This window comes from Ptychodera flava, chromosome 12 (genome assembly GCF_041260155.1).
Source record: "Ptychodera flava strain L36383 chromosome 12, AS_Pfla_20210202, whole genome shotgun sequence".
NCBI lineage: Eukaryota > Metazoa > Hemichordata > Enteropneusta > Ptychoderidae > Ptychodera > Ptychodera flava.
Window position 1 is genome coordinate 9,069,075 of NC_091939.1, and position 27,158 is coordinate 9,096,232.

Below are 27,158 nucleotides of genomic sequence, written 5' to 3' on the forward strand. Positions count from 1 at the left end.
CTTGCTTCAAATAGAGTATGCAAAATCAGGCCACAGTAGCTGAGACTGGTACCTAAGTCTGGAACATTATGCAGATATTGCACTTCACTGAAAAACACATTTGACAAAGGAAACGGCCATCGCTTATCTGTGCATCAGTGTGAGTGGTCTCTTTAGGTCAAGTTGAATGTCACAGTTATGAGTTCTCTCATCCATTTTCTTCCAGTTTCTTCTCATTAAACCATCAGCAAGAAGTAAAAATATTCACAAAGAGTCTGCAATATGACATTTTGTATCTCAAAAAGCACTGGTCATGCAATGAGTGTTGACCAGCATTGACCCGAAAAAGTTAGCTTCTGTTTTCACGTTGACAAATTATCAAATGAATTCTGTTGAGTCATGCTCAGGGGAATGTCTGGCATCATATTTATTACCTTTTAACAAATGCCTTCCGGGCTCTAATCTAAGTTACACAAGTTTCTACTTCACGAATCTGCTCAAATGCAAAAGTAAGATATCTACAGTTGTAAAAACACTGTTACACCGAGTGTTTCACAGTCCAACAGGTGGAAAGTCTTTGGTTTACAGAGGCCTTCAGGGTTTCAAAGCTAATATCCTGTCAGGTGTTGTTTATCCTTATAGTGTCTTTCTGTCCTCCTTGTGTTATTTGTGTCTGTATGGTGAAAGAAAATCCGGTGTCCCCAACCTGTCACTTTGTCGGTGTTCGCCATCAGCCATGAATCATTGGTTTATGGACCGCTCGATTAAACGCTTGCTTCCATGAACAATGTCCATGCTTGCAGTGTGATACTAACCTCTCTGTGACACACTTACATTTCCAATGTTCACACAGAATTTATGCACCGTTCCACCTTGACAACTGCTAATTTTCAAATGTCAAAGCCAGCTGTTTTTGTGTGTGAATAGAAAGAGATTTTGATCATTCCGCATCTTAATAAAACATCACTCTTTGATTCTGTCATCTGCTAACCTGTATGTATATTTCTGTAAGCTTGAGGAAATGTTTTAATAGGCAATACGTTCTATGAGAAACAGTGGAACTCTTTTTTGCAGTGTACAGTCATTTGAAGCATGATGTACGCCATTGTTATAACAATCAATTGAACAACACTTTCTGTCTGTTGTAGCTGTACCGATAAAAATTGAGTGGCTGTTCTGCTAGATAGCATTCACAATGTTGACCAGAACATCTAAATTGAATTTGTGGGGAAAAAATACTGATATTAATATCAAACAAGTGGACCATTGCCATCTACTGACCACATGGCATAAAGATGTAAATGATTGTGGTGAATCCAGAGAAACTTATGGCTGCTCCAAATTTTGCCAAAAATCACTGGAATTTAAACACTCCAAACACAAGGTACTCTGTAACAGCTGCTGGCTTTTGTCAGCCCTGTGTGCAAGACTTTGCTGGAAATAGTGAAAAATATTTGTATACAAACAAAATTATGAATTTGATCAATGTGTTGTCATATCTGAAAACAGCATGGAGCAATTGTGAAAGTCCAGATCAGTGTTTGTCATGTAGTTTGTCAAGGTTAGAACGCAACAAGTTTGGACTAACAAACTATTTCAGTACTTTCTTGATCTACTGCATGTGCAGGCTCATTTTAAATTTCAGTAAGAATAATCTCCACTGTCATAGTTTTTTGAAATCAAAAAATTTTGTTTTCCCCCATAGAGTTAATGAAGGCATTGCTGCCATTTTGAATTTCAAATATCAGTAAATGTGAGGTAATTTGTTTCTCTAACATGGAACTTTGCAAGATAACTCCAAATTTAGTAAGGGAATGGTTGAAAGCAAAAGTTTAAGTCTTTCACTTTCGAGGCTCATGTTACCTGAAAGTCAAATTACAACTCTGCTGTAATACACCGACTTGAAAGAATCATAGTTTTACCGTACCTGTAGAGCAAACTTAAGATTTCAAAACATTTTGAAGGGAACAGGAACAAACAAATTTTTTTGTAGAGAAGGGCAGACATTGTAACAATTAATTACACAATGATGTGATAATTTGCGTTTGAGCATCTCTGGCATTTGCAACCACTCACCAATTACATCGAAAGTGAAATTGGTACAGACTCAAGTTTCTCTCATACCACATGTCAACTCTGTTATGAATACAGCCAAATATTTGGGACACATGGGGGGAAAAATGATTTGTGTGTCAAGGATTGCAGTGTGTCACAGAATGGAAGGGTATCGTCTATAATGCCACCTCCTTTTAAGAGACCATCAGTTTGACATTTCATGAACTTTGACATGGTTTGTGTTATGTGGTTTCTTTTTCCAATACAGGCGGGGATCTCCATTATCATCTGTCGCAACACGGTGTGTTTTCAGAAAAACAAGTGCAATTCTATGCGGCTGAGATCATTCTGGGACTAGAACACATGCATAACAGATTCGTCGTCTATCGCGACTTGAAACCGGCCAATATTTTACTGGACGAGCACGGGCATGTCAGAATATCTGACCTGGGGCTGGCGTGCGATTTCTCAAAAAAGAAGCCCCATGCCAGCGTGGGAACACACGGCTACATGGCACCTGAGGTGTTGTCCAAAGGAACGGCCTATGACTCAAGTGCAGACTGGTTTTCATTTGGATGTATGCTTTACAAATTACTCAAAGGGTGAGTTTTCCACCTTTATCTCACAATCAGCAACTCATGTCATTTGGTCGGCCACTTTTCAGAAGGCCAACCTGCAAGAAAATATACAACATACAATGGTTTTACTTAATCTGAATACCCTGGGATTCAGTCAACTGTCTCGCGCAGAAAAGATGAAACTTAGAAGTTGAGAAGAGTGTTCCAGTCTGGCCTAAACTGCTCTAGAAGTTAACTCTTATTATGAGAATATCACATCTGTGAAATTTTTGGCCAAAAAGTAGAAAGTCTCAAACAATTTTGACTTAATTGATTGTAGAAAATGTAAAATGAAAAGGGTTGACTTGCTCTTTTGTAGGAATGTCAGGAGTGAGTCGTAGAGACTCTGTTCTTACGGCTGAAAGATATGCCATGAGAGAAAATAATCTTTCTTTCAATTACGGCTTTTTTGAAAAAGAAAATGTCATCTTTGAAAATGTCTTTTAGTAAAAGCCCTTTGAGTGTCACCACCTTGCTGGCCTTTTTAATGTTGTATGTGATCTTCAATACACTATAGTAATAGCAGTTAACTTCCAGCGGGAATATTGTATTTTTGTGACATCTCCCGAGGTGTTTGATAATCATATTCAGCCTGTCCTTCATTTCAGAATTAGAAGGAAATTACAAAAAAGGCAAAACCCTGAGAGATACCTTAAATCCAGACTGCTTTGTAGAATGTTTGAGTGCAAAAAATTGATTTCCCCTACAAACAAACAAACATCTCAACTGAGATCTAGGGAAAGTGATGCGGTGAAAACACCACCATATTTTCTCCTCAAGTTTACCGCAGTCTACAGTTGACGTCATTCACGTCTGCAAGGTTATTGCGTAAACCACTGTTCGACCTTCCTTGTCCACTGCTGGCCACAGTGCCATCTGTACAGGTGTTTGATTTTTACACAAAATTATACAGTAAGATATAGAATTTTTAATAGTGTCTAGAAATATCTATGCTGAGTCTTCAAATTATAACCTATCACAGTGACATTTTTTGCGCCTTTTGTGCAAGTAAACACATGCACACCTGGGGTATAATGGGCCCATCCTGCTTCCTAGCAGTAATCTGCCTGCCCTAGGCAGCCTTTCATCATAAAGAGGTAGAAACTTACCCAGACTTGGATAGTGTTGAATTTTAATAATGCTAAGTGTGATCCCCAGCATGTTTTAATCCTGTCCAGACCCTCAACAGAGCAACAACCTGAAGGTCGCGCTGTTACAATCACCATTCACATACCTGCTGCTCAGTCAGTGTTAAAAGCCGTAACTCTTGATAGTATTTTCATTATTTCCTCTCTATAAAACAAATACACTTGCTGATTCTTATCCCATAGATATGTTGGAAAAAGTATAACCCTTGCAGACACCAGATATACAGTATGCAATGCTATTCTTTATAAATGAATTCTTTGTAGTCCTTACTAAAATTCAGTACTCAATAATATTTGGCATCACTCACACAAAAGTTGTATTGATAAGTTGAAGACTAGGCATTTTGATGTGAAGAATTTTTGAGCTGGGAAAAAATGTATTATATGTACAGAACAAAAATACTAGAAGACAAGTGAAATGTTATAGCTAATGGATCGTATATTGACGCGAAAACAAACACTTGAACCCAAGAATCAAACATCTTTGACCGTTTATCATTTAAATACTAAATGACCTCAGGCGTCCTTTCAAAATCTTTCTTTAATCTTCCCCAGTGAACTTTAACATGTTTACACCATACCCCCACCCCCAAGTTCAATACATCTCCAATATTTCCAATAAGGGGAAAAGACCATTATACAGGAAAATGGGGTGAAAGGCTATAAAAGAAAGTGTCGCAGTCATACTGTACAGAATACAGCAGACTTTATACAACCAAAGAGCATCAACAATTATGTGGCTGTAGATAAATGATGTCACACCAAATATCAGAATATTGTATATTCTCTCAGCTGGTTTTGGGATTTCAATAAGTTTGTGACAAGCTCACTTTCCTTAGGCTTGAGTGGTATTGCAAGTGGGTCCTCTTCTGTTCACTTTTCCGTTGCACTGCCCTTGAGCTGAAAATACTCCATTCTCTTAACACCCACACGTGTGTGTGCATGTACTTGAAACGTCTGATTACCCCGTCACAGGAAAAAAAAAGAAGTCAGTCCATCATCATTTCTGAATTCCTACCATCTCAAAGATTATTAGTCCCCGCAGACGCAGTCCAACAGAGACCTATAGAATGGTCCTATCCATCCGTCCGTGCATCTGTGTGTCCTTCTGTCAGCAGCCGTTTCTCTGTCACCCCTGAGCCAATTTTCTTCAAACAGTGTGCAACGATAAAGTACTGTGCCATACATATACCAGTACATGCCAATTTATTTTGCGATACGATACAATATGGCCGCCGGGCAGCCATTTTGTTGCAAATTTTTCATGTTTTTTAACCATAACTCAACTATTCCTGAACTTATTTCATTCAATGTTGGTACACAGATAAAGTACTATGGCATATATATGCACGTTAATTTATTTCGTGATACGACCCAATATGGCAACCGGGCGGCCATTTTGTTGCGATTTTTTCATGTTATCGAACCATAACTCAACTATCCCTGAACAGATTTCGTTCAAACTTGGCACACAGACATTGTATTGTAGTGTGCATGTATATATCAATTAATGGTGCAAGTGGGGACTGTGTCATCAGCGATGGCTTGTTTATTCACAAAAAACAAGTTAACAAAATCATTTCTGATTGTTTTGGTATTTTTTGTTTCTTGTTGGCAACTACTGATAACCCATTGTCAGGTATGGATGGTAAACATTGAAGTGTAGCTTGATGTTTTGGCCTTCCTTCATTTTTAGAAAGCAACACACACAGTTCAGAGTTGACAAACTCCGATCTTCCATTTCTCTATCTTTCCTGAACACATTTACACAATAAATACCGAGCACTGTATGAACTGTAAGAACACTGTTATTTACTGAGCACTGTAAGAACTGTTAGACCTATTAAAACTATTTCAGATTGTTTAAAAACTTCAAGAAGATGTTGATAGAGTAGCCTTCTGGTGTCGATCTTGGAAACTCGATTAATGTCAAAAAGTGTTCTGTGATCTCTTTTACCAACAAGAGGACTTTAATTCATTTTGACTATTGTATTTTAAATTTCATTCTTAATAGGCAGCAAAAAGTTAAAGATTTGGGAGTTATTTTAACCTCAAACTTAAGTTTTTCAGATCATATTTCTTTTACTGTAATAAATCTTTTAGAATGCTGGGTTTTATAAAACGAAACTCTCAAAATTTTACTCAGGTTCAAACTTTTAAATCTCTTTATACTTCTCTTGTAAGGAGCTGTCTCGAGTATGGTTCTGTTGTCTGGAACCCTTGGCAAAAATCAGATATGGAATTACTTGAAAATGTTCAACGTAAATTCATAAAATATTTGTGTTTCAAAACACATATTTCATATCATGCTGACCAGTATGAAGCTCTCTGTACCTTGTTCAACTTACCAACTTTGGAGAAACGTCGCTGTTATCTTGATATGATGTTTTTACACAAGTGTGCAACTGGAGTTTATAATTTACCAGATGTTTTATCAAAGCTATGCTTTAATGCACCTGGCAAACTTTTGCGCACCTGTCCCACATTCAGACCACCTCGTAGCCGTATCAATGTTTTTAAATTTTCTCCTCTTAACAGATGTATGAGTAATTTTAATGAATTGTTTCGTAATAATCATAATATTGATATTTTTAATGACTCATTTAAGTCTGACATTAGACATGTTATTTTTTAATGGCTGTTCTTGTTGAGTTGTTTGCTTTGTTTTTTGTCTGTGTGTGTCCTACACTTGATTTTAGTTTTGTAAATACTTTTTGTTTGGTGCTGTCTTGTTCAGTGTTTTTTTAACCGTTTTCTTTTGAGCTTTTGAGGAACCTGTAAATGGGACTTGATCCCGTAGGATTTCCGAATAAATAAATAATAAATAAATAAATAAACATGTCATAGGGTATTCAAATAATGGCGGAGAAAAGTGACAACCTTTTTGTTATAAAAATGGCATTTTTAGAGTATGAAGAATACTTCTTGACTTTGTTGCAAGTAACAATCAAATCAATCAGATTTGAGAAACATGTCATTCTGAAAGTTTATACAATGCCGTAATTTCTTGTGATAAGGAAAATCAAGTCTGTACCGTGTGAAATTCAATTCCCTTATTCTTGACCCATTTACACAGATCTAATGGTACATCCAAAGCACTCACAACACTTTCAAGTGAAAAGCAAGATGTTCTGTAAATATGATTTAACCTCTTTTTCAGAATAAAGACCTGCACATCATTTAGACCGTCACAAAATCAAGACCCATGTTCTGTGTGTCTATCACGTGATTAAAATATGTCCTGCCACAAACTACCAGTGTGGGAATATGCATGAAGGATACAGACAATGTGGAAAATTATGACAAAAAAATTACACTTCCCCCAGTAGAAATGGAGGTTGTTTACTTTGTGTGAGATGTTAACGACACAGTATGGGCACAGGGCAATATAAAGAATGGTTGAATGATGCTCACGACATCCTACTTGTGTTATGCAGTGGCTAGAATTTCTGTTTCTGCAAATATGAAATTACATCCTCCACTCCACCCCCACCCCCCATGCACGAGAGGGATGAAACACCCTGGTCAACAACCTTACAATTGTTGTGATTCTAATCAGTTCCCTGTTAAATTTAAAACCAATATTGCCCACTGGTGTTATTTGCTGGCATGGTTTTTTCATCAGAGCTGTTTGTACAGGCACTCACTCCCGGACAGTGTCAGATTATCACCTGTAAGGCAAAATTGTCAATAGCAAGGACATGGGGTAGATTTAAACCCGAACAAGGCACCTGTAACTTATCAATTCTCACTGTGTTTTTTTTTCTCTCCTCTCTCATCCAGTCACAGTCCTTTTAGGCAGCATAAAACTAAAGACAAACATGAAATAGACAGAATGACCTTGACAATGGTAAGTGGCTTGCTGGGGTTCCTTTTGTTATTGTGTTTGCTCTTGTGATTAAGTATTTTGTCATCTCTGCCACCTTAGATTTATTTTGATACTTTGTATTCCTTGTGCAATCTCTACAGAAATATCCCATGAAAATCCTGTTAGATTGTGTGGTACTATTATTATTACTAATATTATTAATTCTTTATTTTGGACGATGAGCATGTCCATATATATAAATGATTACAGAATTGGAGAAAAAAAAATGATATAAAAATGGTGACATCAAGAAAAATTCATTGATATATTTCTGTACAAAGAAACTCAGATTAGAAGACTGAATTTATCCATCTTCTCCTTAAGTCAGAAGTGAAGTACACAACATCATACACCTTATGTATAATTAAGTTTTCACTCATAGAAGTTGCCATGGGACTTCCGTAGGATGATATTATGCTTTGGGGAACCATGTTCAAAATGCCACTGATAATCCTACAAGTTCAGGGAACTCTTATATCATTGCAGGGTTCTGTAGGAAATTTTTGTAAGGTTCAGCTGTTTGTACAGACACTCACTCCCAGAGGGTGTCAGATTATCACCTTTCGGTCATGCCACACAGATTTGAAGGGTATTGTTAAAGGTCTGGTGAAATGGTCCCGTTCATGTGACTGAATATCTTCCAGGGGGGCAATACTATTACACTCGCAACAAAATTGCAACCTAAAAGTACGCGTAAGTGTTAATTTTTTTGATATTTCTATGCGCGGCTTTCATCGGGTCATTTTGCGACACCCAGGTCACGCCCTCAGCGGGAGTCAAGGTTGGCCGTCTGTGACGTCACAGGAGTTTTCATTTACATCGAATAGCGGTCCCACGCCGCCTTATCTCTGCCCAAGGTATCCGCTAACAAAACACCGGTGCTTGCGCTGCCTATTCGCCACGTTCGTCAATGCGAATCGAAATCCGAAGTGGCGAAAAAAAAATGATCCTAATTTGCAACAGTGGCGAAACTGATTTTTGTTCAAAAGATATGGCAAAATAAAGAAAAAACGTGGCTGTTTGTGGTCTTTTGTTGATCTGCGCTTCTCTCTCGGCGATTCGCAAAACTGTATCTACTTCCGTATTGCGTCACAATCTTTCGTCGTACGTATTTGCAATCGAGCCAAGTCTCGCGAGAGATTTGACGTTTATGTAGTCTAGTAGTCCACAGCATGCATAAATGGCTCTCGCGAGAATTGAAACGCAATCGAGCCCTCGCGACAAATTTGACGTCACTTTGTCTACTGTACTGCAGGCATAGGAACGCCCGCTCACGAGAATTGAAACTTTTGCTATGGGCCCCGGGTATGGGCCTACATAGCAGACATACGAATTTTAATCGAGGCCACAAGGTTCGATGTTGCAGTTGATTTGCATTGCGGATTGCGGTCTGGCTGTTCCGTGTTGTGCATTTTAATCCATGTTGCGGTCGATTTGCATCGCGGTCCTCGTGGTCCGGTATTCCCTATTGTTCTTCATTTTAATGGCCTCCATGCGCACAGTCCAGAGCTGCAGAGGGACTGTGCTCCATGATTTGAACCGGGTATTTGTGTTGCGATCTCTACGTTCCGTGTTTTTGTTCGTTTTAATGGCAGTCACAACGTTCAGTGTTGGTGTTCATGCAGTTGATTTGCATCGCGGTCCCAATTGTGTAGCGTGTAGCGAGGCAGGCTAAGGGACCGTGGCCAGTATCGTACGAACCAGAAGAGACAAGCACATTGGTTCAAACACTCAGCATTTGACGGGAACTCGAAAAAGTTTACAGTTGAGCCGTTACGTTCTTGCCGCTGTCACAGCCACTAAGATAACAACGTCTTCCCATAGTGAAATTGAAGGAGGACACTGTCCTGATCATGTAAGCGGAAAACCTAGAAGTTACCCCCCGTGGGGAGCTTACGGAGGTGTGAAATACCTTACTTTCCGTTATGAGATACGGCGTCGGGCAAACTTCGGAAAGCCGAAAAAAGTCGACTGGAGAGGCTCGGCGGACACGCCCACATCGCATTTTTCTCATGCCATATTTCATGATCGCGCGCTAAACGAAAAAAGAAATGAATGTGACTGTTTTATAGACCATCAACTGTATTTCTGTGATTTTGCAACATGGGCATTTCACCAGACCTTTAAGGCTTGTCAATGCATAAACTTCAACCGGAAATCGTACAGCATGTTCGCTAAAGGGAGGAAAACCGATTTCTGGAAGGTTCAGCAAAAGGCTTGTCACGTGACTATTATGCAAATAATGACTGTGTACTGTGCACGGTTGAATTTCCCTATATCAGGGCTTTCAGAAAATATATACTTTATTGGGGTTTTGGGACTTCTATAACTAAGAAAAAAATAAAAATCTGAAAGTGTCAATAAGGTATCTAGCTACCTTAAAGAGGTTGCAAAGAATAGAAATCATGACAAATCTAAGAGAAAATGGCTGTCTGCTGAGCCCTGTGGAGAAACTTAAAGACTGTGGAGGGGCACAGTTTGAAAATTTTGCAAGAAAAACTTAGGAGATTGACATCGTAAATGATATGCCTGGTAAGAAGTGCTGTAGAAAATTAGAAAACCATATAAGTCTGCAATCTTACCAGTCCCGTGTAGTTGAAGATCCATATTAAAAGTGAAACCATGCTGACAGTTTGGTGATTATCTCCGAATAGCAATCATAATGTCATTTTATTTTCCGAAATAGCATTGATTCCAATGCTGATTCCAGTCAATTGCGGAGTTGACATTTTGAACGGTAGTCAGGCTTCACTTTTGGGAGAAGAATCACAGTTGACACTGTCCTTTCAAAGAATATAACAGTCGTTTGCTTCCTGAGTGTGAGCAAAGATCAGCACTGGTTTGGTGTCAAAGATGGATTACAAGTTATCGTCATAAATGTTTTTCAATCAGCTCTGTTACATTTTCATTGTCCCATTTTTGTTTAAAGAGAGTCAACTTTTCTTCTGACGAAAGATGACGTACTGAGATTGGAAAACTTGTAGCAGGGCTGAGGAATCTGGCAAAAGCTACCATAATTGTAGTGTGAAATGAATCTTGACAAGTGTATCAATTCAGATGAAATAAATACCTGTCACGTTTTAGGCATAAAGGGAGCACCATTACTGTTCCGTATGACACTATCATTAATGATTGTCAGATTTTAATAGATTATCATCATTTGATACAAGATATTCAGTCTTCTACTTGGTCACACATGCAGAATGTAGAATTCCCCCATTCTAGTAATGCCGCATACATGTTTCTGGCATACTCTATTAAGGTAGTTTGCGCCTCGAAAGTAAAAGACTTAAACTTTTGCTCAAACTTTCCATAAGGAATCCTTCTACTATTTACTTTCAAAATCAAGAATAAAAATCGGGGATCACCGTGCAAATTTTGGCACTAGAGAAACAAATAACTCAAGATTTTCCGATATTTGAAATCCAAAATGGCCGCCATCCCTGTGTTAACTCTATGGAGAAAAATAAAATTTTGGAATTTCGAAAAACTAAGCCGGTGAAAAGTTTTCTTACTCCAAGAGCTTTAAAATGAATCCCTACTAGTGGTATATCAGAAGAGAATTGAAAAAGTTTAGGAGTCCGAATACCTGTCACCGAGGTACGGTCTACCTTAAGGTAGAATGCACCTCGGGGACAGATATGCGGGCGCTCAAATTTTTACAATATCTGTTTGTACTAGCACTTGCGGGGCTCATTTCAAAGCTGATGGTGTAAACAAAGTTATCACTGGCTTACTTTAGTGAAAATCAAAAATTTTACTTTTCCTCATAGAGTTAACACAGGGAAGGCATCCATTTTGAATTTCAAGTTTCGTTAATTATTGGATAATTCATTTCCCTAGTACCAAATTTGCATGCTGTCCCCAACTTTTTCAACTTTTACTCTTGATATTGAAAGAGAATGGTTTTAAGTTTCCCAGAGGAAAGTCTGAGCAAAAGTTACAGGCTTTTAATTTCGAGGCGTGAACTACCTTAATGCAAAGTTTATCGACCAGTCTCCCCAGGTATCTCTGTACTTTGAAAATAATTGCCATTTCCAAAGATAGTGATGTAAGTCACTTCTCTTTTCTTACCCAGGATGTGGAATTTCCTGATTCCATGTCGCAAGAGATGAGGAATCTGTTGGATGGACTACTGAAGAGGGATGTCCCAGAGCGCTGTGGCTGCAGAGGCAGGGGGTAAGTTGTCATGGCAACAGAGCATGATGCATGTATCTGAGTAAAGTCGCAGAACTGTAGACAAGGGTGTGAAAGCGTGTGATGTAGAGTCTTTTGTTAGAAGCTGCACGTAACAAGGGCCTCGGAAAACACTTGAGGCTTCTGTAGATCCTTGAGAAAACTCTAGACCCAGGTGGCACTTTCAAATACCCATTGGTTATAATTATTCAATGAGATGTTCTGAGATTTCACAGTACAGCAAGGCATCTTTGTCGACCATAGATTTGACAAAAAAGTAAAAACAGAAACACTAAGCTTTTCACAGTACAAAACACACAAGTATTCCACACAGCATGCAGGTGTTCTACCCAGCCTCTCACTCATAGACTTTACAAAGATCAGTATACTAGTGGTAGAAAGCTACTATTTTATTCTTGAAGTAATTTTGACATGTTTAGTTGGACAGCATTAATGATATATCGTGATGTGAAATTTTCAGATTAAGTAAGTTTATAATCACTGAATTGATTCTGAATATCCAATGAGTGGTGTGGCTGAAGAGATTACTAAACAGTTTGTTTGTGATGTGTAGAATGAATGCACAGTTTGAAGGCTCTATGTTAGACCTCTATTGCCATTCTATGAAATCGGTTTTCCCAGCTTGATGATTAGGGATATTCATTTGTTCGTGCCCAATACACGGATAGCAATCAATTCAATCTGTCATTTAACCCACTCACTGCATTTCCAAAAGTCGGACTTTACTGCAGAAAACAATATGATTCACAGAAAACCATGATTATGAACTGGCTAATGCATATGAAAACCTGTCCATTATTTGAGGGTATCCTGACGAGGAGATGGGTCTGCAAGGATTTCTAGCTGTAATTTGGTTATTCGTGCGTGTTCTGTGTAGAGGTCTACCATCCAATGAGAAACTAGATTCCTTTCATCCTCCGGCTAGGATCTAATTTGACCTATCACGAGAGCCCCTTCTCAGCTTGAACTCTGTGCCAGGAGAGATGTGAATTATCCAATGAGCAGCTGTGGTAGTGTCTGCTGCAGGGCAAATCTAAGTGCAAGAGTCCTTCTCTGCGTGTTTTTGAAGTCAGTAGAGATTTATACCTCCCAATTTGTTGTCATCAAACTCTTAAATCATACACTGCTCTCTATAATGTATCATATACGGTATATTATCATTTTCTGTTTCTACCTGTACAAATCTATCTTGCTTTTTAAAGTTCGATTTCTCCATTCAGACAAGCTGGATCACATTCATAGGTGAAAGGTCATGAGGTCATAAGTGAAAATCATGATAGTTTGACAACAGGTTAAAGGTTAAAGGTCATAATTTAATTGAGTTGATCAGTCAAATGATATTGTTTGTGAAACTTGAGTAATATTGACCGGGGAGTATTTGTCCGTGTTCCTTTTGATGTTGGTTCTTTTAATTTCTAACAGAGCCTGTGAGTTGAAAGAGCATCCATTCTTCAAAGGCATTGACTGGCAGCAAGTTTACCTTCAGAAGGTAAGTCAGTGTAATTTGACACAACTGATTCATCTCAGATTTGTTTTTCCCAAAATACTTTTTGAGAGACCAGTTTACATGCACTGTCAGAGCTCATACACAAAATAATAAAAAAAGTCGCGATGTTTTGAGCACAAACCCCCTTAGGGACTTCAGTGTCCTTAAAAAGGACATACCTGGTATTTTGCTGTGCCAGACGTGATGTAGAATCATTAAACTGTCTTTGAGATAAGGTTATGAGTGACGCAAGTCATGCTGCACGCTTTTGATAAAAGCCAGCTAGTCAATACTTATGCTCTATCCAGACAATGTAATTTATCAAGTCTGTGTTCCTTATTATGTATTTAGGTAGAAACCAAGCCTTTAAAAATATTGGATCATATGAAAATCTGACCAGAAAAGGTGAAGATAACAACAGCACACAGCAAAAAGACAACTGACAGACACATTCACAATTTTTTTAGAAAGAAATAAAAAATAGAGCAGTGCAAACTTTTGACATTTTGTGATAGATACTTACGTACTGTAGATGTGTGCACAAGAACCAGTAGTAATTACTGTTGACAATACAGCATGGGATGAATTCCCTTCTGATATTATTCAAGGAGAATTGGATATTTTCAAAGTTTATTAGTAACATATATCGATGCAATTGTTCGGACTGAAGAAGGTTAGAAAAATCAGTGATTAGGTTGCAATTTGTTGCCATTGTGTTGTGGCTTGAAAGAACTCCCATGGTGCATTTCAGCGTTTGTTGTCAGGAGAAAAAGGCTGGGTACCTTTCAACCTTTTCATTAATCTCTGTTGAAGGTTCAGATACAAGTATGGGCACTTTCCAAATCCGAACAAGGAATTCTATGCAACAAATGAACCCATAACCCTATTGAAATATGTATTTCCTGAAAGTGTAGATATTGGCAATGCTGTGATTTATATTTGTAAACATCTTGTGCACTCTCAAAAATCTCAAAATATTGATTTTTGCCCTCCCTGTACAATTGCTGATGTACTGCTGATTGACATTTGTGTGATCAAAAAGCTGTTGTATATATCTTGCAAACTCTGTCTGCGATTTTTGTTTGATGCTTTAGACCATTTTCTACGATGCAACAATTTTCCAACTGATTTGATCACATTCCCAGAGCAAAAAACATTTTTAAAGTCAGTAATACAAAATATGAAGATAGGTAAAAGAAATCCAAAACAGTTTTTTAAATTCATGTTGTCAATTGTTGGTGCCAATTTCAACCAGAAACACTGCAGCATTTGTGCGGGAAAGGTATTGAAATGATTTTTGTTAGGTTATGGAAATTAGTTGTCACATGATCCTCATGTAAATAATGATTACAAATAACATTTGCCAATCTTAAGGCTTTCGGAAAGTATATACTTTAAGGGAGTTACGAGCTCAAGCATAGTATTATGTAGAGTATTCATATTAGGAAGGACCCAGTACTTGCCCTGGAACTTTAACCCTTTGAGCGCCAAAGTCAATTTTTGTCACCTTTATAAAATGTAACCCAGTCAATTTTTTTCCAGATTTTTGCCAAAATTTTGATAAAAACTGTAGCCAATGAAATTTTATGTCCATTTGTTCCAAAATTATCAAACAACTACAGAAAAATTCATAAAAACTTGTAAAATGTTGTACTCAAATTTTGGTGGGAAAAAATTACAGCTCTCAAAGGGTTAAGGAGACAAGGTGATGCTTGTGACTGGGATAGACGCAATTTAAAATTTTTTTTTGTGGAAATTGACCTCCTGTTTTTTAGACTCAGATAATATTTTGATGAAACGTTGACAAATGATTGCGGCATCTTCATTCAGGGTTTTGTAAAGTTGCTATCCTCTGTGCAATATTGCACCATAACATGCTTGTCACTCAAACTTTATTTGCATAAAATAAGCCTATTTATATATAAAATGCAAAATCACATGCATGTTCTTTCAAATTGATGTGGTATTGATTTTTTTCCTCCACAAATCTCCAGTACATTGATCTGTTCTTTGTGGCCAGTATTTTCTCGCAAATATTTAATTTTTCACTAAATTGCCTTCGGTTTGCTGCTACGTATGGCCGAGACAAATATGGATTGTCAATTCCATTCCCTGAAAAAACCAACACTACTGAATAGAATAAATATTAGTATAGGTAGACCTTATGTATTTGTTAAGCTGATCCATATGGACGCGTAAATCGATAGGTAAAAAAAAAAAAGGCCTAGATTATTTTTATGAATTCAACAATAATTAGCCTGCAACATAACCTCTGCATTTCAAATATACTTTCACTGTCCTTGTCATGATATTTTGTCAGAATTTATATATGTGTAATTTATATTACAAAAAATCTGTTCTTTGTCCTATTAACTACAGTATCCGCCACCATTGATACCGCCAAGAGGCGAGGTGAATGCTGCCGATGCTTTTGACATCGGATCTTTCGATGAAGAGGACACTAAAGGAATAAAGGTGAGTCATCTAATTCCAAGAAAAATCATATCAGCTGTTAGTTATGTATGCAGTGTGTACATCTCACCATAGAGGGCAGTGTTCTAGCTGTTCCATCTACATGTATCAGGTTTTCTTGTGCCAGAAAGTTACAAGCATCTGACAAGGTATTTTCACACCTGTCTATATCTTCTCGTTGCAGTAAGACAAACTTTCTTTGCAAATGCTCGAAAATAAGGCAGCAGCTGGACTGAAAGTCTGGTCAGATCTTTAAAAATTGATAAGTAGGACTTGTCAACACAGGTTAACCAGTGTTACAGTTCTGTTTGTTAGATTCTGTAGGTCCCTTTGCAGTGACAGTACTTCCTTAACAAAAATAGATTTGGTTTGTTCATTTGCATGGCAAATTGTAGCAGTTAGTTTAAGTGACAATGCAAAATAGATTAACTCACAGTGGAAAGTGACCAGAAATTACAGAACATGTACTATTTATACTAATTAAGTTGCAAATAAAAGTATTTCTAATATGCAGAATATTAGTTAATTGGCAAAGTCAAAAACAGTTTTTCATCAGTAATTTCCGAATAGATTATGATATGTCTTTGCAGAGACAAGCATATGATAATGAATATGAAATGAATCTCATTAGACATGAGTCTATGCAACTACACAGAATGGGAAAGAAAGTGTAAGACTTGCAGATAGCAACATTTTCCCTGACTCTCTGTGCAATCCTAATAGTAAAATCTAGCCTGTATTATATATATCCTCAATACCACAATTGGGACTGTGGTAAATTTATGGTTCTCAGTCCACTGTTCATGACACATGTTCTTTAATAGTTGATGTCCTCAGCTCTACAGATAATACTTGCATGCACATATTTATATACTGTGTATGCACATACTATGTTTGTGCTTCAGGTACTGTTAGCACACTTTTGATTAAACCAAAGAATGTGATGACAGTTTTGAATAAACTTAGTCTAGTGGAATGAAAATAGGAGTAATATGCTTGGATAGTGTTTATACAAACAAAAGAAGATTTAAATACTGTAGTAAAGACTGGTGTAGTTCTGTCTGTGTGGCACATAACGTTTTCCAACCTCTGAAGGAAAATGCATTTGGTACAAAACATGATCAGACCTAAGGTGGTAGAGAAAAGTTGAGGCAAGAAAGTGAACAGATAAAAATCTTTATCCATTTGAAAAATGTTTTTCTAAATGTGAGAGCTGGTGTGGTTGAATTGTGAGGGGCTAAACAAATCACAAATTTTCTTTAGGATTTAAAAATAAAGGGCAAAAATGTAATAATTTGTGGAGTAGAAGTTGGTTGAATTATTTAAGGGATAGAATGAACAACATTTTTACAGTACCATGGAGCATGTACTTTGATACAGCCATGCATCTATATTCTGTACGGTAAGCTATAAGTGTAGTTGAGATGTGACCCCAGACAACTTGCAAGGTCACATAATGCAAAGTTTGACAACTTAATCAGTATCAATTTAATTTGTTGGTCCATGAGGAGACGTCGATGACTTACCTGAGTGGCTCGATGACTGGGCAATGCTTTTATAGGCTTACAAATAGCCACATCCATATTTAATTTTCTGGGTTATAAAACTTAAGACTTCTACTATATGCTTTTATTTCAATTTGTAATGGAATTTCAACTAGAGCAGCCCCAAGAGGGGAAATATCAATACATCTCCATGCTGGCTAGGAGATGGTCCTTATAATGGAGATGAGACTCTTTTAACACACCTATTGCTATAAACTCTTTACTTCCCGTTTTGTTGTTTTATATCCGTGTGAATTAATGATAAATCCAGTTACTGTCTAGTCAAATGTGACAGAACTGTTAAAGGGACATAAGCTGTAACTTGACGCAACTTTTTCAGTATTCTACTTCTGTATATCAACTACTGTGTCTGATCCTAATCCGTTTGTCATGCTGAAATTTTGAGTATTCATTTTGTCAACACAGCTTGTATGTGTGTAGTGATCATTGTTTATTGTTTACAAATGAATTCTTGTCCGGAATTGAATACAATTTTCAATAACAACAATGTAGATTATACTCATATAGGTTGTGTCGATATGCTGTAAATACTTGGCATTAAACAGTTTAGGGATTCAATGCAGAAAGTGTAGGGAAACTACAAAACAAAAGTTCTGAAAAAATAGCCAAAAGATACAGCTTATGGTGCTTTAAAGCTCCTACAAATATTCTGTTGGTCCTGTCCAAGTAGAATAAATCTTTGAAAGTTGTATTATCTTTGATAAATGAAATCAACCGCACAGGGCCAGGAGCTGTAAATTTTTATGATTCTTCCACTGTTTTTGTCTTTAATGTAAACTACAGTTTCTTGCTTTACTCCCCAAAGCATATTGAGATACACAGTATTTAGCTTGTCAACTCAGCCTGTACATTGTTATTGTTGACAATTGAATTCTGGGCCGGGTTTGCTTTTAAATGTACAGTGCATTTGACACGTCGAGACACTGTGTATAGTTCTTTAATGTCCTGAAGCTGGGGTCTAATATTTGCGCTTTTTCATTTTTCATTCACCTGATTGTTGGATGCTTACACACACCGCTGGACAAAACACATTGAAAATGACATACTTATAATGTTTAATTTGCTGCAAAAGGACACTTCCAACTGAGCTTTGACATCAAGGCAGCCATGCGTTTTTTCATCAAAATAAATTTTACGCTTTCACTACACATCTCGTCAAAAACCGATGCATCTTTTATCACATGTCAGTAATTTGTTGAACAAATCCCCGAATGTATCATCTGGACTAACATTGAGCAATGTCTTTGGAACTGATAAGCAGCCATCACGTCGAATAATGGTGTTCAAACTAATACACAGGAACTCTTTCAAAGCATGGATATTGCTGCTGAAAGTCAATTCCCGTTACATTATACCACATAAAAATACTAGTGCAATTCGATTTGTTGATAGTCACCGTGCCCGGATTCCATACAAAAATCTCATTGGCATTGCAAGAGACAGCACTAAAAATAATTGCTGACAGCACTAAAAATAATTGCAATGTAGAAGTATACATTTGCAGCATTTTCAAAAAAATCCATATTGGCTGAAATAAGAGCGGCGATTCTGAGGAACAATTTATTTATTCTTCCTGGCCTAATCATGGAATTTTTCTCCCAAAAGTCATGTGTGTTTTGGTTCCTTCAAGATACACACATCTATTTAACTTAAAAATTTAGCAGCTTGCAGTTTTCTTCAATCCTTACACCCTGAATGTACTGTATAACGTGCGATAAATGAGAAACAAATGAAGCTAACATGTTCATACAACTCAACAGCACCTGTTAGAATTTAATAATCCAAACAGAGATAAACCATAAATTGTCAATTAACTTGAAAACATTTTGTTGAGATGTGCTAAGTATGGTTGCTCTGTCCAATTCACCACATCCCCTGTCTTATGAACGGAATTTTCATGAACTAAGAGTATCATCACCTGTATCGCAAGCAACTCCCCAAGGTGCATTTTGCAGTGGATTTCTTATTTGCATATAGATAGAAAGGATATGTATGAGGTGACAGGCTGTTATTTCTCATTGCGTAGTGCAGCAATGCTGTGACATATTACTGCTGACACCATACAAGATCAAACAAATTAACTATTTGCTCAGACATTAGGTTCTGTCACCTTTCATTACGAGTATGCTATTTCATTATTTTTTCATTCATTCCACACATAAAGAAACCCTACAGTCCTTTGCAGACATTTGTTTCTGTGACTCTAGAGGGCAGTAGCATCATTTCTGTCCTTCAGTATATCTGTCGCCATATGTCCCTCCATTAACGTGCGATGTATTCTATACTGTAGAGACAATGGAACTCTTCTCTCTTCAACATCAGTCATGATTTTTTTATCCTCCTTGACCAGTGTGGTGAATTCATTCTGAGCATGACTCTCACACTACATGCCAGATAACCTCGGATACAGTCAGTGCATGATAGAGCACAGATTTGAACAACTTGCTCTCTGTCCCTGGTGAATTCAGTCAATTTCTGTGTGCATTCAAGAGATCTTCCCTCAGAAACATGGCCAGGAGATAGAATCGATCAGGCATACAAAGCCTGTACCACAAAAGCTCTTTGTATTGAGCAAGTGTGTTGGATTGTGACAGCATGTTTTCATCATTCATCCTGCCCTCTCACCAAAACCACATGAAGAACCTGGTACTGCACGTTACCAAGGTCTGTACATTCCTGTAAAGTCAATTGAAAGTCGTAGAATTTCAGAGGAAAGTCCTGGAAATGTCCTTGAAAATGAAACTGAATCCAGGAAAGCCCTGGAAAATTGATAATCAAGCACAATTTTCAAACATGACAAGATGATCAGTCATGATATCATGATATAATATATAAAATGGTGTATTAAAAATGATATATCGTGAAAATTATATCTAGGGAATGGTATTTTGGACCTCAAAAAGTCCTTGAAAATTGCTGAAAAAGTCTCTGAAGTCCTTGAATTTAAACAACTTTTGAGTGCATGAACCATGTCAACATTTTGCATGTAGGTCACTGTGAAAAGATACAGTTTTGTATTTAAAAAAATTGAGGTTAGACTGCAGACATAATCTCCACCATGCATGTAGTAATGTTGTTTGCATTTTTTGCTCAAGTTATCTCTGCATTGGTTTTTGATGTTTTTAGTCTCCCCTGGTTAGCCAAAAACAATTTCGTGAGGGACAGAAGAAACGTCATCTTTTTCTTAAATAATTGCACATTTTCCTCAAGCCGGGTTGAAACACTGGCAGCAGACTAATCATTGCATACTGAACATTTTCTCAGCTAACCGAGGCAGACCAAGAACTGTACAAGAATTTCCCGCTGGTGATATCAGAGAGATGGCAGCAAGAGATAGCGGAGACGGTCTACGAGACAATAAATCAAGATGCTGACAAAGCAGAGGCTAAAAAGAAAGCCAAGAAAAACATGCAGCCTGATGAAGGAGGTATGAACAAACACCAAAAATTTAACATTTCCAAAAAAAAAAATCAAAAACCAGTTTCAGAAAATCATAATTTGTATACCCCATACCAGTACTCTGAATTTTCCTATAAAAAACAATATCCCCGGAGCGCAGTGGTGAAAGGGTTGAACTGACAGAATACCACCATTGTCGGGCAACCATCAAGCTTTGCCTATAGAAGAAATTCTTTTTCCATGTAAAATTATTGCAACAATTTTTTACATCAGATATTTATAATTTAAGACAGTAATGAAAAACACAGATTTGTACAACGTTATTTATATAGAGTGAGATCACAAGTGACCATCGCAAGTAGCAACAGAAAGGAAATATTTTGATAATAGAAGATGTCATTTATGTTATTGGCAATATTAGTGTGTACGCCTTCTTATAAAGTGAGATGTTTCATGCGAACTCTTGTTACACAAAAATTTACAGATATTATTTAATATGGTTGCTAGTCTACCATTTCCTTGTGAACTATCTCTCAAAAGTGCCCTGGTGTATAACATTTAAAGATGACAGCATGTATACCAATATATATTGCAATCGACATCTACTTTGTCCAGATTTCTTCCTATGTAATGGAATGTAACATGACTTGCAATTAAAAACTTTGTAGAAAGACATTCCTCCAAAACTCAAACATTTACAATTCGTGTTCTGCAAAGACAAATTTCATGTCACCATGTTGGTTACAGTGGCTTGTCTTTCACTGGAGTAAGAACAGCATTCTGTGAATTTGGAGGAGGAGAAATGTAGCTTTTGCAACACCACATAAAAGGCTCACTCAAGTTATCACACACCTGGACCTGCTCACAGCTGTTTTTTAGCTCATATTTGGTTTTGTATATAAATACCAAAACAGCTTATATGATGAGTCGGTGGCGTGTCTGTATGTCAGTATATTTGTGGGTATGTATGTGCGTCACACAAAGGCTCCTATACCGCCAGAGCTACCATCTCAGTATTTGGTGTACAGGTAGATGCAGGGGTTGAGATGTGAATTTGTTCAAATGAACACGTCAGTGTCAAAAATGTGCAAATGAAAGAAAAAGTGAAATCCTGCAAATGTGCAGAAGTGATGGCATTGCCACTGATCTTGAGTCATTTCCTGTCATTGTTTATTAACTGTTACATATTAACAGACCTGCTGAAGCCATAGACAGTAGAGGGGGGAAGACCGTCTATACTCAAACTAAGAGGGGCTTGTTTCTGCTATGCATGTTGCTAAAGTTGACCTCCAGTTCCTAAAGTTTCAGACCTTAATTACTTTTGTCATTCTTGTTTTTCTGGTTTAAATATTTCTTGTTGTTTTTCTGGTTGTACTGTGCAGAAATCATTGTCATAACATCAACGTAGAATTTTCCTCCACTGAACAGATAGAAACAACATTTATTGTTGATCATTGGTAACCTATACTGGTATATACCAATTCTGATCAAATTTGAGCGACACCGTATAATTGCGGTATTTTTTTTATATTCAAATATGCATAAAAGATTCACAACTTGTCTTATCCTTCACAGAGTATGCGCTTGGCAAAGACTGCATAATGCATGGACAGATGTTGAAACTTGGAGGCCCTTTCTTGACTGCTTGGCAAAAGAGATATTTCTATCTCTTTCCAAATAGACTGGAGTGGCAAGGAGAGGGGGAGAAAGGGGTAAGGTAATCCCTTATTAACCCACACAGACACTCCCCTACAGAGACACACATACACATACAGACATATTCACAGATTCAACACAAAAAAGTACCATAAACTAGTAATGGTATTCTCGACCGCTGAGTGACGTCAGTAGGTGAAACGCATACGAGCGAGGTGAATGAGAGATCAGACGATACAGAAGAGCGAATGATACAGAAATTGTGTGGAAAAAATCAGAACTAAAAGTTATGTCATTTAAGTATATTGAAACTTTGAATATTGTTTTGGTGGTTGAAAAATCCAAACCCCTTCACGGTGCTGTGACGCAAAAATGACGGAAAAAACCGCAAGTACCCGGATGACCTGCGGTCGAGAATAATGTAGTATCAATACTCTTTAGTAAAAAATGGGACCAAAATATTCTGATTTTGACCAACTGTCATATTTTTTTTTAGCCATACAAGTATTCTTCATGCAAATAACTGATTATCATTTAAATTTTGGGCTGCAAGGACTTTAAACACTAATATGCACTTATGATGCGTAAATAGAGAAAGTGTTTTGATTTTGAAGAACCCACTGCAGTGATCGATATCAAAATTGACAAAATCCTTTGAAAGGAAATATTTATTCATTTGTAATGGCCAGGAGAAGAACTTCTCTTTGTCCATTTCAGTCACACCCAGCTGATGATTTCAAAAATATTTCTCCTGAGATTCTGACACAATGAAATATACACGGGCTAAAATAAGTTTTTACAGGGTTGTGAAATGATTGCTATAAGCGTTTTTACAGCCATTCAGTGGAGCTGCGCTTGCTTTATTCAAATAAGTTATAAGCAAAAGGTCAACATCCTGTGTTTGTCAGTGTGTGTGAAATTCATACGAAAAAGTGTATTTGAGCTAATCTTTTCTCAATCTGGGAACATCTCCAAATGTGTTCAAGGAGAATACTCAGTTGTAAGTGTACTTGCAGTAAACACTTGAGTAAGTGTTGAGTTAGTACTTGGATTTCAATAGCTCTCCTCGTCAGTCGCCTTCAAGTGCTTGATTTTGTTGCCATGCTTTCTGTTACCTATTTGATAAATTTGTATTTTGTAAGAGGAAAAATCTGTCTCATCTTAATTTCAGTCTCGTCATGAATTCTCAGTCCATGTTGCATCATAAAAATTCCATCTGGTGCAAAAGGAATCTTTTCAACTAATTCTTAAACAACTGCATACCTAGGCTGCCGAGCAGTGAATAAATCTATACTAATGATTGAACAGTTGAAAGTCAATTTGAGTGGTTTCAGAAATAATAGCTCGGTATCTAAGCATTAACAGTTCAAGAACCGATGTTGCAAATTTGTTAAAGTCACAAATTATGTGTGCCAATCATTGCTGGTAGTCAATGATACTGCAGACAATTAACAGAAAAGATGGTGACACAAAATAAATTTAGATCACTGTAAAGAATGTGTTAGAAAAAAAATTACTCTTCATGAGTAAAGTCACCAAAGAGACAAACTGAAGTTATGGGCATTTTGCAAATGAATATAATGAAATCATCGATGATGTGCACTTGTTGGTTAACAGCAAGATTTTTTAACTCTGACTTTATTTACAGGTTGCAAACAGTATGTGTTCATGTCATAAGATGACAAAGTATAAAAGTGATTTGTTTCACCTGAACTTTGATCATAGAAAGGTGGCCTTCATTTACCTGTGCAATCAGCATGCATGCAGCTTTCCTTCAGGACTTTAAGGATGTCCACCAGGTTGAATCATCCCTGTGTGATCATAAATTTTCATGTCACAGAATCTTTCAGTGTATAAATCTCAGCATACATAACAGGTTGGCATACAGGCACATTTACACAAAAGTGATACACGTACTTTACCCTGCTGCATATGCTGTTAATCTCTAAGTTGTTCTTTCACACTGCTGTTACTATTATTTGTGTCAGTCTAGCCTCAAATCACCGTGTGATATGTCATCCAACCCAACTCAATATTCTTCAGCATGCAATCAACCCATAACCATTTCCCTTCATGTGATCCATAATCAGTACCAATTATGTAACCCATTGCCCATTATGTGACCCATAACTATTACCATCACCTTTATGTGACGTATAATCACTGACAATTATGTTACCCTTTACCCATAGTGACCCAAACATTACTAATTGGCAACCAATTATCTGATCCATTACAGTTTGCCAGTATGTGCCATTATCCATTATGTACCCATTATTATAATTTGATGTTACCTGTTACTTCACCCACTAAAATTACACTACCCATTACCGTGACAAATTATGTTACCCTTTCCAATACCGGTTACCTTTATCCTTCAGGTAAACCATACGATATCCATTATTACAACCCATTATGTGACCCTTTACCCAATACAGGTCTCATTACCATCACGCATTTTGACTTGCGCTCAACGTTTTCATTATTTTTGTGCAAGCCATCCCACCAGGAATCTTGAAACAAATGAAATTATTGAATATGTTACAGTGGTATTGGACTGTGGATGAATAAACAAGTACTGTGAGCAAAAATGACAAATCATTTATCTGTAATAATCTATTTAATATCATTAATGCTATTTTCCATGTTTTCTTCTCACCAGAACATATTAACAATGGAGCAGGTTGTGTCAGTGGATGAAACTACAATAAAAAACTTCAAATGTATTCAGTTAAAAGTAAAAGGAGGCAAACAGTTTGTACTTAGGACAGAGGTGAGATAGCTTTTATCCCACCCATACACCAACACCTTTCCAACCCTCTAACTCAGTGCAATGGTCCACCAGCCTTGGACTATTCCACAAAGATGGTGCAAAGGTCCACCGTCCTTGGACTATTCCACACAGATAGCAGGGGTTGAAAGGGTGGGACATTGCATGACAGTATTTCAGAATGTGTTTATTTTTTTCCCCCTTATTACAGAACAGCAGTATAGTGACCTGGGATAAGGTCACTCTCATTGAGGAAGGCCTTGTCAAAGAGAATAAGTGTATAAAGATTCACATCGAACACGCTACCAAAAATAAACGAGGGCAGCTCGTTCTTAAGGCAGAGGTATGAGGAGTGTGTTTGGTTGATAAGGTTGGACTGCTGTTTCATTGAACGTAAAAATTCACACCAATTTTGTGTCAAGTTTGTCTGTGCTTACTAAAGCCACTGAATGTAAACGGTGCTTCTTCAGGCTGCGCAGCTCCCGACCAAGCTCTCACGGCGTTTTCATCACATTCCACGTAGTTCCATCAGTCCGGGTTATGCAAATTTCTCACTTCATTTCATATCCGTCCCTGTGAACACAATACAAAATTCATGCACAAAGACAAGACTGAAAGATGTTGTCTTCTTCACACAGAAGAATCAAACAGTAACTGTGAATGACAATATTTGTAGCCTGACCTCATGTCAACTGAGTTGAAAGACTTCTTGGCAAAACCCAACCCTGAACTCAAAGAGAAGCCATGCTTGTCCGGACATTTAAAGCTTTATATATTTCCTTGACTTTGTCATGTTACTTTCAAGTGCTCGCCATGATCACATCACTATGTTTGAAGGACTAATGAGTGGTCACTATGAAGTTTGGAGTCAAATGAGCATGGTTGGGGGCAATGAAATGGATGATCTGTTGTCACAACTCTGTATGTCGGTGTGAACTTACTTATAACAAGCTACAGGATAGATGCTACTGACATGTTCAAATACTGACATGTTCAAAAATTCATGCTGCAAAAGTACAACTTTCTAGAAGATTAACAAAAGAAAGGAGACAACCGTTTCGCCAAGTTTTCTGAAAACCAACAACAAAATATCAGTAATTGAAATCAGTATGTCATTGATCAAGTATTAATGTTTTGGTGGTTGTGTTTAAAAAACATGCCTTTGGAGTTCAAAGTCCTTGCCAGGGTCTCTATCAGCGATAAACCTTTTTGAAAATTCTTCTTCCAGTCCGAAACTTGTTTTCCCCTTGATTTCTCCTACCAGAAGTAGTAGCATCTTCCATATTTAACCATTGCTGTTGTTACTAACTTTGTTTGCAAACTTCTGTTGCGTTTGCTGTTTTCAGATGTGTCAGACTAACCAGTAAATCTTAATTCTTATTGTACATATTGGCCAGGACAGATAGCTTGACTGCTTGGAAAGGCTGTTCTGGAGTAACATCTCTGCCCATGCACCTTTTTCAGTCATTGTCCCCTTTTGTTCGCCAACTTGTATTCTTTAGATCAGTTCACTGGAGAATGACAGCCCAAGTAACTGTTGACATTTTTGGTGTTTTCCTTGTGTCTTGTATCAACTATTCTCTGTTTCCTACTGGTACTTAAGACATATTGAGATTCCTTTGGTCCAAACATGAATGTAATTAAGCAATAAACCACCACAGCAACAGGTACACCACAAGATTTTGACCAATTCATGACATATGATGCACAAGCAATAGCGAGTGAATATATTGACTGAACTGGTCAAAACCTGGTTGCTGAGATGGTCTGTTGCTAGTATGTCATAACAGTATATTCAAATTCGTGTGTGACTCATTCAAAATAAGGGTTTTATGCTGTAGTGTATATAGCACTGCTATTTGTACATCTTGCCCAATCAGATCACAGCATTTCCATCATCAGTGTACTGGTATGATGTAATTTGTCATCACTAATGATGCTCTAAT

General features: G+C 37.3%; 1 protein-coding gene across 1 annotated transcript in view; it reads left to right on the forward strand.

Moving 5' to 3' along the window:
- The window catches only part of LOC139144908 (G protein-coupled receptor kinase 3-like), a 135,301-nt gene that overhangs the window by 95,540 nt on the left and 12,603 nt on the right, over positions 1-27,158 (forward strand). Inside the window, 8 exon segments of the mRNA XM_070715734.1 lie at positions 2,303-2,636; positions 7,583-7,649; positions 11,746-11,846; positions 13,287-13,353; positions 15,730-15,825; positions 20,652-20,814; positions 22,362-22,498; positions 25,105-25,215. Coding sequence (XP_070571835.1) covers positions 2,303-2,636; positions 7,583-7,649; positions 11,746-11,846; positions 13,287-13,353; positions 15,730-15,825; positions 20,652-20,814; positions 22,362-22,498; positions 25,105-25,215 — 1,076 coding nt within the window.